The following is a 14,424-nucleotide window of genomic DNA, read 5'->3' as shown; positions in this document are numbered from 1 at the left end:
AATAAGCAATATTAAAGTGTATAGCTCCCCCTAGAAAATTTATATTTTTCATATATTTCAACTGTTATTTAAAAATATCATCCCTCATAAGAGTTTTCCATAATTTCGCCTTGGATTTTATTCTGTGTTGATAAAAAAAGCCCATCCCAATAATACTCATTTTTAGTATTTACCAAATTAATTTCAGGGCGTTCTTACCGTTGTAAATGTTCCCTTCGCTCTGGAGGTGAAACGGTGAGCGTGTGCTTAGCTCTGAACCCGCCATTACAAAATGCATTCTGCAAAAAAAGAAAGTTATTTCACAATGTATGTAAACCAAGATACGTTCACGTAAATGTATACCTGTATAATTGTTAAAACATAATATTTATTTCCGAATGCATAGATTCCAAGCACCACTTGCATACTGTCAAGGCAGGCCTTGCGCCTTTTAATTTTTAATTTTTAATTTTTAATTTAAAAATTGCAGGGATACAGTGCGGTGGTATTTGAATCCTCTTTGATGTTTTATTTGGTTAAAAGAAAATACCAATACTCAGTGTATTCACTAAATAATATACAGTAGGCCTAGAGTACTGTAGGGACCCAACAAAGTTTCTCTTTAATATAGGTCACGGTGTCCCTTCAAATCATGAGAAAATTTCTCTTTAATTGTCCCAAAGGAGGAGTTCAACTGTATAGGCCAATTTACACAGACGATGGATCGTGGTAAACGATAAACAAAAATTTAGAATCTGTTGTTTCTTATGACCGTTACACAAAACGCGGAGCGGACGGGTGGTTGAGCGCAAACCCGCCAAGGATAAATACAGATTCTCATTTGGAACAAGCACGTGGTTTTCCGCTTTTACCGCCGTCTGTGTAAATTGGCCCAATACAGTATCACTCCATACCCGATATATTTCAAGAGCTTGGCAAGACATATCTTCTTATCTATTATTATTCCTCTCTGATTGCTAGTTAATCAATAATTCAGTACTTTCTGTAATTAGAAATCACTACATAAAACCGTACTCCTAATTGGTTATTAAATGATTGATAAATTCTCAATAGAAAATCAGAATTAACATTTAATTATATCCCAACCATAAAATTAAAATATTCAATAAACTAAACTATACATATATATTAGCAATTATTAGCTAAAATGCATTATTGAGTTTGGTCCGATACCGCGCATTTTATGATTGAGGGCAGTAGACTTGAAAATTATTAAACTTTTTATTTGTACAGAATTTCACCAACCGTTTGCAACGTCTTTCTTAAAGTTGAGCTCCACCCAGAACATTCCCTATTTTTCATATATTTATGTTATTTAAAAATATCATCCCTCATACTTCATGTTATTTTAAAAATTGCTTTCAATGTGTACGATTTTCTTGAAAATCACGCCTTTTCGTAATTATGCTAGGGAGTATTATCACGTGACATTTTTCACGATCACACTACTGTACCACCGGCATGGCGAACTGTTCTCAAGTATATTAAAACATTCTGGATATGACCCTATCATGTTTTCACTGTATAATAATGTGATTATTACTAAAATTTCAAATTTAACGAGATCTGAGAAAAGACGTGGCTAAAATTCTGTAAAGCTAAGCCTACTAGGTCTGTAGGCCTACCGATGCTGCATGGCCTAGCTAGGCTATGATAGCCTTACATTACAGCAGTGAAGTTTGTTCTGTTACCCAGTTTCTGACTATACTCATGATAGGGTGCCTGAATAATTGCTCTTCAGTCAGGCCTAGGCGTCCATATCGCTAAACTAGTCTGTGATGTGAGCAATATAATTTCTTTGTTTGTAGAGAATTGTGTTTCAAAATTCTTCATGTGCGATAAATGGGGCGAACGACCAATCTTTTCGAACCCATGAATACATAGGCCTAGTCCTATACATATGAATGAGTATGAGTCTACTATTGTAAGAGTAGACGGCCTAGCTAAGCCTAGCTTAAAATGAATAAGCAAGTTAATTAGCCTATGATACTGTTATACAGTGCAAATCATGATGATAATATTTTTATCTGAAATATTACTTAAAGACACCTTCCCTACACTTTGTGACGTTTTGTAAAAATAATACATATATATTACTTTAAAAACATTAAACCAGGTCATTCCTTGTCTTAAATGTACGTTTTATGGTAAATTATGATAACAAGTGAGAAACAACCTAAGTAGCTCGCAGCCCGCTCGCAGCGACTGACCTCTCGTGGACGGTCTTAGGCCTGGCCTAGCTAGGCTTAGTTTTGTAGGCCTAGCTGGTAAACATCGGTAACGTACGAACATCGTACGCTAGTTATATACCTAGCCTGACGTTGTATAGTTGCTGCATTAGTTGTCTTTCTATTTTTGACAGACTCCATTGATACAAATTGGGGAAAACCCGATATTTTCGCTGAAAAGTTAGGAGTCTTCCATTTGTTGTGGCCTCACGATCGATCGAAAAGTGGGTGAATTACAGAAGAAAAACAGAAATATCAATCCGCGCGCAATGCATTTTGGGATTTATAGCGGGCCGCTATAATTATTAGAATCGACATATGTTTCACATTTTTAACCATTTAAAGACGAAAAAAGTGATTGCAATAGGACCATATAGTATTATTTTTACATTAAATATAGTTTGTGATTTAAAATAGATCTAAAAAACGTAGGGAAGGTGTCTTTAACATTATTACCTAAACAAATCGCAATAATTGTGTGTATAAAATTGATTCGCCATTTTTCGACACTATAATTTACTAAAGGGGAGAAATTAAACCAACACGTTCACCGACGAACAAAACGCATCCATCGCCAAGTGTAACGACGTATTGTAAACTAATAACTCCTAAGTTACTGAAAAAGTGTAATGTTTTAAAAAACACTATTTTCTGACAGATTTTTTAGAAATGAGTTTTTAGAAAATATTGTCATATTTTTCCTGTTTTTTTATGTCACTTTCACTTTCAATTAAACATACTTAAACATAATATAAGCTGAGAAAGTCTGAGTGGAGCTCCACTTTAATGTTGAGTATTGATTGTAGATATCGGTTCATCCGTTCAGAATACAGTTATAATTATTACAAAATATTAGTAATAATAGTATTCTGTTTTGACACCCAATGAAGTCAACAACCAGTAAGCTAGTAATGTAAAGTTTTAATTGGTAATTTACTAAACAAATTCCATTTCTAATAATATCCTCTTCAGTATGACTTTATATACAGGGTAATCATTGAAATAAATTGTATTTTGTATATCTAACAGTGAAGCGTTATTAACAGTTTGAATTATATTATTCATAATTTAAAGGTATTACGGAAGTTTAAACCATTTGGGAACAAAACTAATTTTATGTTTCAATGGGGTATCCTCTTGGGGTGGCAGCCCTGCCTTATTCTTATGTAAGTCTAGTTATTTTACATTAAGTGTTGGTAATAGCAGAAGATTTACATTTACTGAACTCAGTTTCTTATACTGCAATGCTGGTATTTTAAATTCTAACACGATTGCTACTAAGTACGTATTATACTCTAATGATTTCCGGACCGTTCATTGTAGGCCTACAGATTTTTAATTTAAGGTCACAAACTACATTTTATTTACAAATAAATAATAAATTTATTTCGTCTTTAAACAGTTAAAAAATGTCGATTCTAATGATTTAAAGACCCAATACCTACCATTTTTGACGCTTTGTAAAAAAAATGCATATTACTTTTAAAACATTAAACCCGGTCATTCCTTGTCATAAATGTACGTTTATGGTAAATTATGATAAAAATAGAGACACATTGCACAATGCTCGCGTCGAATGTCCTCTCGTGGACGGTCTTAAGGCCTAGCTAGGCTTAGTTTTTAAAGTCTAGCTGATAAACAGCAGTAACATACGAACATCGTACGCTAGGCCTAGCCTGACATTGTCTAGTTGAAATCGAGCAGAATCTTCCCACCAATCGTCCCGGATTCTTCACGATCGATCGAAAGTGGATGAATCGCAGAATAAAAACGAAAATATCAATCCGCGCGCAATGCACGTTGGGATTTATAGCGGACTGCTTAAATCATTAGAATTGACTAATTGATTTTCACATTTGTTACCCTTTAAAGACGAAGACAGTTATCGCATTTGGACCATAATAGTATTTATTGTTTACGTTAAATGTAGTTTGCGACCTTAAATTAGATTTAAAAACGTAGGGAATGGGACTACAAATACCAGAATGCATCGCGCGCGAATTTATATTTTCATTGCTTTTGTGATGCACCACATTCGATCGATCGTGAATGGAAAACAAATAAAAGAACCGTAACTTTTCAGCAAAAATACCAGATCTTCCCCAATTTGTATTTACGGATTCTGCTAAAAAAGGAAAGACAATTAATTTAGCAACAATACTTTAGGCTATTACATACTGTGCATAACATTATAGAACGAACATAGCCCCCTCTATCATCAACATATTTTTAATTACTATAGAGGGCGCATTATTTGTTGCATAGAAATAATTTAAGTATGTTATTTTTATAGGCCGACTACTTTCTGGATGTATACAGAAAGTGCAATCATTAGTATTTGTGGTTTCATTCATACTTTACCAGACCCTACGTACTTTAATAAGAAATATTTCTCACAAAAAACGCCGCTCGACCTTTTTGACGTAATTGTTCTTTCTTCATTAAATAATGACTCGCGACTCTATAGTTCACTATTTCGGTCGGTCGGTCTGTCTGTCGGTCTGTCTGTCGGTCCGGTATCACTATGCATTGTAGCACGCGACTTAATGGCTGTTGGCCTTGTTTTTATTGATATTCTATTTAATAATTTAAGAAATAATGATTTATTATCAATTATTTTTACTATAATCAGCAGTAAACATTTTGAGTAACGTAAATATAGTCTGAAATTAAAAATCTTAAACTAAACTATAGTTGTACATATTCCGGGGGTAGGGCGTTACTCTCTAAGGCTAAACAAAAATTCTAATTCCTTAGCCGCCGAAAAACGTACTTACTAATCAAACAATTCTTCATCTATCTATTCGACAAAAATATTTCCATAGAGGAAGGATTGATTTGACAATGATAAATTGGCAGCCAAAACGAAAACATTGTTTATTGAACAGGTCTTGCACAGGCTACTGTCTGCATACATCTTTTTGGGTTTGCGCATGCCCAGTCTGAATTTCCAAATTCCCATTTTTTTTTCAGCCGTAGTAGACATAAGCTTCTTGTGATACAATTTCCTAATGCTTCCGTCCATTTGAAAACCCAAAGGTGCGGCGCGAAAATATACATCCTATAGCAATACCAGGGTAGAGTTAAATTACACTCTTCCCTGGTAATACAAAATTGTCACTAAACTGATTCAGTAGGCCCATGTTCATATAAAATGTTGGACTACCATAGCCTACAAACAGGGAAAAGTTATAAAATTAGTAGTAAAAAAGTAATTTTACTCTTCCCTGGGAAAATTAAATGTTAATTTACAGTTATTTAGGCTTTTATTTTTTAATCGTAGACCTACATTTAGTTAAATAGACATAGAGTTACGAAAAAACGATAATATTGTATTGTTCTAATATTTACAATTATATGAATTAAAGATTGTCTATTATTCATGAGTAGTTCGTCAATCAAGCGTAAAATGACGTCAAAGTTTTTCCATAATGAAATACTAGTAAAAGTTATTTCAGAGAAAATGCAACAGTGATAATAATTTACATTTTGATGAGGTTAATCGAATAATAACGAGCTCATTACAATAATGTAGTTTTTATAATAATAATAATAATGATAATGTATTGTTCTAGTAAGATATGATATGCGTTGAAAATGCATAATTGCTTAGAGACAAAAGACAATAAAAAAAAAATCAAATTAAAAACGAATTACTGAAGCAGGCGTTATTTTTAACGCTAGCGTTTCTACATTCCCTGCGGAAATTACGTTTGTAAGATTTATACAGTAATCATTGTCACATTGAATACATTGAAACTTAAATTACAGTATGCAAGATTTGTATTGTTCACCCCTAGATGTTCTTAAAGTCTTCTGTACGCAATTCTACTATTTTATTTTCACGTTCGTCATAATAGGTAATACATTTTATTTTCGCAAATTAAATAAAAATTGAGTACCTAAATATTACATGGGATCGATGAATTTATTTACCGATTTAATATCAAGATCAAGGTATCATTTTGTTAACTATAAATATATTCCCTACTCCTCTAACCTCTCCTTTTTTTTGTAACTCCAACCACAATTTTAAAAAGGTTAGATGGGTGAAATTGCCATTGTAAAGCTAATGTGTTGAAAGGATTTTCAATAATTTAAATAGAAATGAAAGGTTTCTTTATTAAAGATAGACAACTAATTTTTTTTTAAATGAAACAAACGACATGCTTTATCAATGGATTTATTTGCTCCTCCCTAATAATATATTATGATGTTTTACAATTAGTCAAGTGAAATATTCAGATGATACGTATCCATTTAGAGATAACCTTGTGTAAACGTTTTCTGATCAATTTGAATTGGAACCTAGCCACTCTCGTCTGTAATTAAACCTATGTTATTAAATCTAATCGAGATAATGCACGTATTTATGCCATTGTGCATTACGTCATTATATAAATTAATCATGCATAACGGAGAGTAACTAGCGCCATCACAAAAATATACCACTAATTAAAACAACTGCGTTTACCCCGCTACATTGTCTAAAAAAATACAGAATTTGTTTTTTTTTTGGTTAGTGGGTATTGTGTAAAACAAATAAGAATAGATATCAAATTTCATGTACCTATATACTAATTTATGAAACAATATAATATAAATTTTGATAAATTAAACAAATGATACATTTTGGTTCCTTCTCTGTTATGCTGTAATACCAAGTCGCATCATCTCTTTGATTTTACAAAGGTGTTATAACATTAATGAGTTGTGGTTTACCTCATTTTCAATGACAGTACCGTCACGTGATTGATGATAGCGAAATCAAATCCGACATATTGCTAACAGAGTCATTGATCACATGATCTTCATATAATGATCTACACATTAAACGAATCTAAATGTACAATAAAGGTTATTAATGTGCTGTATCATATATATTGACATGTAGCCTTTATTCTATTTTAGCAGTTATGTAGCACCTTCTAAGAAAGATCAATTATGTAAACATATTGTACGAGTCTGGCCTCTGTGTACGCATAAAACAGATTTATACTGAATAGTAGGATTACAAAAGTAGGCCTACGTTTTCTATTTCATATGATTATAGCTAGAAGCTGCCAATGCTATCGAGTACCTGTAACCAGACTCTAGTAATATTTTACTCGTATTATAATAGAGAATATATAAATCCAAAGGTAAATTACCGTAACTGAAAAATACAATACTGTGGGTATCGGTAGAGAACAAAATACATCTAAATCAAAACGATAAAGTAAAACGAAATGGAAAACACTGTCCGGGTTGTGTGCTTATCACTCTTGAAACGTTTTTCTCCGCCATTCAGACATTACGCTTTCCACGATTTGTTTCCATATTTTGGGCAGGACGGTTTGCTATTGTGTTAAAGTCTACATTTTTTCCATTTAAATCCTTTTTATTTGTTTTATCCAGTTATCTTTTGGTCTTCATAGTGGTCTTTTTACTTTCTTTTTGTTTCCTTCATTGTTTGTTTAATTTGTGTATCGTTCGGTAATTTAATTTCGGTATCCATAACATTTTAATCTTCTTCGATTAATTATTTTACTCCATTCTTGTTTTGTTATGCACATCATTTTAAATAATTAATCAAAATAAAACAATTTCCTGTATTAGTAGGCCTACTCATACTTATACAACCACGGTTACTCTTCCCTAATACGACAAAACGATTTGAGGGAAAAACACATCAAAAACAAAAATGTGTATTCTTTGTATAAAATGTTCAGCGTATGTGCTTAAAAGTGTAATGCATTACTATCAACTCTATTAGAAGATGTAATTTCTGTATTTTTATATGCTTCGTAGCTTGTGTTGATCTGTAAACTAAAGTTCAGCCATAAGTCTCATCACAGTACTTGCTTGCGGTATGTTCCATCGACAGCATTCATGTACATGCTAATGGTACACTGGTCATGAATAACAGCTCCTTGGGCGGCATTCATGTTTTCAACATTGAACGTGAAATGATTATGAAAACAGTAATGTTATTGGAAATTTAATTATTATGGAATGCTCACTCAATTTGGTAACATATTTGCTTGCTTGCCAAGCTGGTTCAGCCCAATATCGGACGGTATATCTAGCCTGTCTAAGGAAAATAACCATAGCCAATAAGTTTAGAAGACAAATTTTAACAGCGTGACAAACTTAGCCTGTTTAGGCCTCTGGGCCTACATATAATTGTAAACACTTTGTTATGTATACCATGCTTTAGTTTAGAAGTGATACTTAATGTTACTGTATTGATTTTAGATTCAGATTGCATTGCTGTCTCAAATAGGCTGGATTGCAAAAATTAACTTGTTTAGTTAGTGTCGATTGTCAACTGGGGTGATCGATATTGAATGAAATTGGATACTATGAAACAAACTTGCAAATTTTCATTTTCTTAAGATCTAAAATAGTGATTGGATGACAAAAAGAACACACGATCCGCGTATTTTGATACCGGTACATGTTACATTGCGTATGATATTGGTCGATTTGGGAACTCAAATTAACATTTTACACAAATAAACTATTAAAATATAACAAGAAAAACACATTTAAACATAACATTGATGTTAATCTTGAATTGTTGTTAATGGTCCCGTTAATGGTATGGTGATATGTTAAAGAGTGATGCGTTTGTCTCGAAATACACAGTAGTAAGTAGTAAAATATATGATGTTTACCAACACTTGCCCGTCTTAGGCATACATCTGTAGCTTTAGAAAATGTAGAAAAGATGAATTGAACAGTTAACACTACGGTCAAAACAAATCGATATCAACAATCATCAACACCGCACAGCGAACGAAAGGGAAGGAAGGATATCGACAAACAGATGACACTAAACACTGGTGATGCAGCTATTGCTTGCTAGACGTCAGCTTACACAGAAATAGGTTTCCAATTTCATACAATGTTTTATATATCGGATTGTATAGTATGTAAACATTCCTAATTCACTTTCTACCTTAGCTTCCATCCTGATTGGAACTCAAGCTTCCCGTTCACATCCGTTTTTTCACTCGGAGTAACGCAACCAGTTTGTCCATTTAAAGTAGAAAATCTTTTCCATATTCTTCATGTATAAAGGTACATAATGTAAGGCTTCATATTGGCCCATGGTTACTGGTGTTGTTTGCAACTAAATGTTTTAAGAATATATATTTGTGGTTTGAATATCTGCAAAATGTATTATGATAAAACTTTCTCTAATTGGGAAGAAAGACTCTTGTACTGCACTGTACACTCACTATACATGCAATTCAGACCATTATACTTGCTTGCACTTATGTCGGACATTCCGATTTATGAGACAACACTATATCATGGGATTAGAGTGTGATTCTATTCTAAACGTAAATTGATGAATATTAAGAAGCATAAGGCTTAAATTCGCCCTACTTTCTCATAGAGTGTGTGAGGACATTGGTAGATCTAACACGGTCGAGTCGTTTAACATGTAATCAGAGTTTCATATATTTTACCGGTCTAGTTTAAAAAAAAAGTACCGTATTTAAACCAATGTTTGAATAGTATTAGGAAGAAGTTTTTCAATTGACTGAATTTCCAGTTTGTTTAGAAATAATTTATGTTGAAATGTGTTATGAAAATAAGCTATTTTTGTTTTCCTTTAAATATCAATATCTTCACCATCATCGCCATCATCATCATTTCCACTGTGAAATATTATCTTGAGGTGGCCGTACACATTTCATAAATTGTATTGGTTGCTGTAAATTGTTGCTTAAAAATGATTACACTTTATTGAGTGTGTCAATACAAGTATATACATTAAACGCCATTAACCATAGCCTTGGTTTATGAGTAAAGTCTTAATCGTTTGGGTGTTTTTAACCGTTATTTTTACGCTGCCATTCAATCGGTTTTTGAAAATTTGTTTCTCTTGCCAATAAATTTGAGTTAATGTATTCACACGGTTAATAATCGGTTTTTTTTTTAAAGCACATTGGTTGTCATTAAATAGGTAAGTCCTAGCAGGAAGAAGTACCATGGTAACTGCCTGCTAAGGACACACATCTCACGTCGCCATTGTACTCGTATACACTAAGCTGGCTAGAATTGACATTGAAGAAAATTACATTAAATGGCTGTTAGGTGTTTAAAAAAAACTCATTTATGTCCGCAAGAAAATGATCTTGTTAGATGTACTACGAACTATCTGTTACGATCTTCAAATCTCTGTTAGATTAAAAAAAACTCAATTATGTCCGCAAGTGCGTCTATGGTTTTAAAATAAGAGTTTTGAATAGAAAATGATCTTGTTAGATGCACTACGAACTATCTGTTACGATCTTCAAATCTCTGTTTAGGTGTTTAAAAAAAACTCAATTATGTCCGCAAGTGCGTCTATGGTTTTAAAATAAGAGTTTTGAATAGTGAAAATTATCTTGTTAGGTGTCAAATATCTTCACTAAATGGAAGAAAATCCTCTTTTAGTGTGATTTTAAGTTTTTTATATTGTCTGTTATATATATTGAATTTTATTCTGAAATAAAGTGATCAATCAATAACCCATAGTATTTAGCACAAGTAGATTATTTACATTCACGAAAACATTCACATTTCGTTATTAGGTATATACATATCATATATATTTTTTAACATCTTTGTACAATTTTATCGTTTGCATACCTGTTTGTATACATGAAAAGGCAAATTACTGAACACATGACAATGCTGTATTGGCCATCAGTGACTGAATCTCAATGGAGGTACAAATAAGCAAAATGCCAAATAAAAACGATAAAGTAAAACAGCCAGAGGAAATTTTGCAGAGCTTTCCGGCAAAACCAGCCCTTCCTAAATGCAAGTGATAATATTAAGTGTAGCTGTTTGTAGGCCATATGTACACTATCCTACAGTACTAATAGACACAGTGTACAATAAGATGGTCCCATAAAGATAGCAAGCAGCCAATCAAAATTAATTTTTAAAAGTCGGCTTACCAGTCTGAACTCAATACATACCAACATTCTCAATAGATTTTGAAATTAATCAATTATTATACAACGTTCAACTAAGATGATTCATTTGTTTATTTTATTCCCATACGTAAACTATCTTGATGATTTCTGTCCCTTTGAATATCATTTAACAGATTATTAGTGTATTGTAAAATAATAGATAGTTAATAGAATAATCACTATTCACTTGACAGATTATCATTACAAAACAAAGTGTATTTGTAACAAGAATGTAGAGCAATACTTTTACAAAGTTCAACGTCAATAGTCTTAAACTTTAACTGTTTAGTTATTCAGCTTTTAGTTGAACCATGAATCTAAAAAAACAAAACTTACGTTAGTTGTGAGATAATGCAAGGCTTCTGAAATATATATTTTAGCACGTTCCAATACGTGTGGATAGTGTAGCAACGGCTTGCAGAGCCTTCTACAGATATTTTAAATGGGTATACAAACAGTAATGTAAGGCCTACAATATCAGTCAATTGTTAATACTATTTAATATACAAAGCAACTCGATCGTTTAAGCAGTTTAAACTCATTTTTGTTTATAGATGACTACATAGTTATATGTTATATTCATTATATGGAATATTCAAAGACTTGAACTAAATACACAGTTATGTTTAAGTGTGTTAATTGTTTGTTTAACGAGGGTTTAAGCCAAATGATTTGTAACGTTTCTTTTAGTTTAAGTTAAGTTGATAAGGTGTGTTTGTAGATTCCAGCTTGGCGTATCGCAAAAAAAGGGTATGTAAAATAAAGCACCGGTTGATTGTTGACAATCACGGTGAACTGCAGGAATGATCTTAACATATTTGTTCAGATAGCTTTTAATGGTGTTGTCTATAAGATTTTGGGGGTACACATTTTTCTTCAAAAAATTAAAAACATTCCACGTACTGCTATTTTTTTAGGGTAAGCCAACTAAAAATCTTAGCATTATTATGTTGAAACTTAATAAACAAAAGGAAACAGATATGCTAAAAGTGAAGACGTAACTTCCTGGAAAAATGAATCTTGAATATCTTTTAGATAGTTGTAGAAATTATGCTAAATTGTGCTCAAAATATGTCAAGTTCAAGTTCTGTCAAGTTATGTCATAATTGTTAGCGTTATGTAAGATGCTAAAACGGTCAAAATTATGCCAAAAAGCACAATTTGTGCCACAGTGGGTGTATTTTCTTAGCTTTTGTGGGTACACAGGAATTTACAACAATCATCTAAATTTCGTTATATTTTTTTTCAATGTATATTGGAAGAACGTGCGTTTTGTAATAATTGTTTTGTAATTATTACAAATACTACGAAACACACGTGACTCTGTTTGATTTTCCTCCAAGGCATATTGCTTCAGCTCATTACTTATATTATTATGCCTACATAATTTGCAAGTTTATATAGTGGTCTTTAAATATCTGGGTCCGTTTATATAGTAGATTGATTGGTTATTAATTGATGGATTATATAGTGGGAATAATGACTTAAAACCTGCCGAACGGTTATTGGCAATTTAAGAGTGAATTTTAAGAGCAGATCTAATTTGGTAAACAATCTTGGGATGTTAGCTAATTGTTAATTCGATTAGCTGAATCTGTGTCAATATATTGAACTCTGTACACAGGCTAAACATCACAAACAATACTATTCAAGCTGCGTTGCTTGTGAAAAGTTAAAAGCCCAGTAAGGAGTGTAGGCCTAAAGCTCTGTCTACATTATCGAGCTAGTTTGACAAAAAGTGTAATATGCCCAAATATGGTAGTAATATAACGTCATCGTGTCCATATATGGGCACTTCACACTTGTTTTGTCACATAAAGTTTGATAATGTAGATAGGCTTAGAGCTTAAGTCAAACGAGAAAACATTGATTTTATTTGCACAAATGATGAAGATAACTTCATGTCGATAATTGTAATCAAAATTACGATTATTATGCCTAGTTTATTGCAAACGATCATATTACTATTGTTTAATTTTCAATAGAATGAGCTACAATGGAGGGTAGTCTCTATATGGTATACCTCCATGGTTAATGGCTACAACATGATAATACACCAAAAACGCCAATGCCAGTGCCATTTGTAAGTTTGCTTTCATATGATTGATATTAGTTATAAAAATTCGGTTCATTAGTTTCTTTACAATACTTAATGTATCCACTCAATTGTTAAGCATTGTGCTAATTTACCCTTGATTTAATTGTACCAAACACTTAATAAACTATATTTATGCATTGCCAGCCAATATCTAAATTTAATTGAATTTACGGTTCTGTGATATGACAGGCATTGGAAGCAAACACATTAACATGGTTAGCCCGTATTGCAAATCTTGAACGACGAGAAATTTTATTTATTGCGTTCTATATTTATTTAGCGCATGAGGCCCAAGATTTACCGGTTATCACATGTTATATAATGGATTTTCATCATAAATTGCTATCCAGGTCGGTTCTCAAAGAATTTAGCCGTAATGGATTAAATGTAGGCCTATATATAGAGTTAGGTTTCGGTCAGGCCGAAGTTTGCATCCAATTCTTGTTAAAAAATACTTGTAAGTTTGTAACTTTAGTCAAAAATGTAATTACATTTACAAAATATATTATTTACATACAATGATATTACAAAAACCATATCCACAATATACGAAAAGGTAATCATAGGTTGTAACGAGTTTTTCCTATAGAGAGCTTTCGATTTGGAACGACCGACGAGTGAGCCTAAGCTCGTCCTAACTTCTCCGCATGCGTACAGTGAATTAACTTGACGTAAATTTGTCGATCGACGCAAATCTGAAAGCTCCCTATAGTCACAACGTTATGCCAGCTACTCAATGCCTACATTTATTACAACAAAGAAGATTTGATTCATTCATCATATTCTGGTCAGTGTTCATCGTAATGACTTTAATTTAGATTAACCGAATGTCGTTTTCAATTCTGCACGTTTAATGTTAATGTCAACTTGAATGTATTTATTGTATTAATTCTGTTATTTCGTGACAATGGTCGTTGGAAAACAAATGCAAAATTATAACTTTTGAATATCATAGCAGGAAAAAAAAACCCGCTAAATGGTAAATATAAGTAAATTTAACTCTATGAGTTGGTTAATCAATGAATAATATCCCTTCCGAGGCCCGAGGTAGCTATCCAGTTTTGATTCTATAATGCAAACGTCTAAATGAAAATAACTAGTAGTTGTATTTTGACAGTAAAATGCTTTTCATAAATTT

The 14,424-nt window shown here is 32.4% G+C and overlaps 2 protein-coding genes across 2 annotated transcripts in view; both read right to left on the bottom strand.

Annotated features, from left to right (window-relative positions):
* LOC144846199 (T-complex protein 11-like protein 1) overlaps positions 1-14,424 on the bottom strand; it is a 207,238-nt gene that overhangs the window by 85,405 nt on the left and 107,409 nt on the right. The gene's annotated exons all lie outside the window — the stretch shown is intronic.
* The window catches only part of LOC144846246 (synaptotagmin-6-like), a 70,112-nt gene that overhangs the window by 35,405 nt on the left and 20,283 nt on the right, over positions 1-14,424 (bottom strand). The window contains exon 2 of the mRNA XM_078703532.1: positions 199-278. Coding sequence (XP_078559658.1) covers positions 199-277 — 79 coding nt within the window. The 5' untranslated portion in view covers position 278. The remainder of the gene's footprint in view (positions 1-198; positions 279-14,424) is intronic.

Source organism: Antedon bifida, chromosome 1 (genome assembly GCF_963402885.1).
Source record: "Antedon bifida chromosome 1, ecAntBifi1.1, whole genome shotgun sequence".
Classification (NCBI taxonomy): Eukaryota; Metazoa; Echinodermata; class Crinoidea; order Comatulida; family Antedonidae; genus Antedon; species Antedon bifida.
This window is presented reverse-complemented; position numbering and strand designations above follow the sequence as displayed.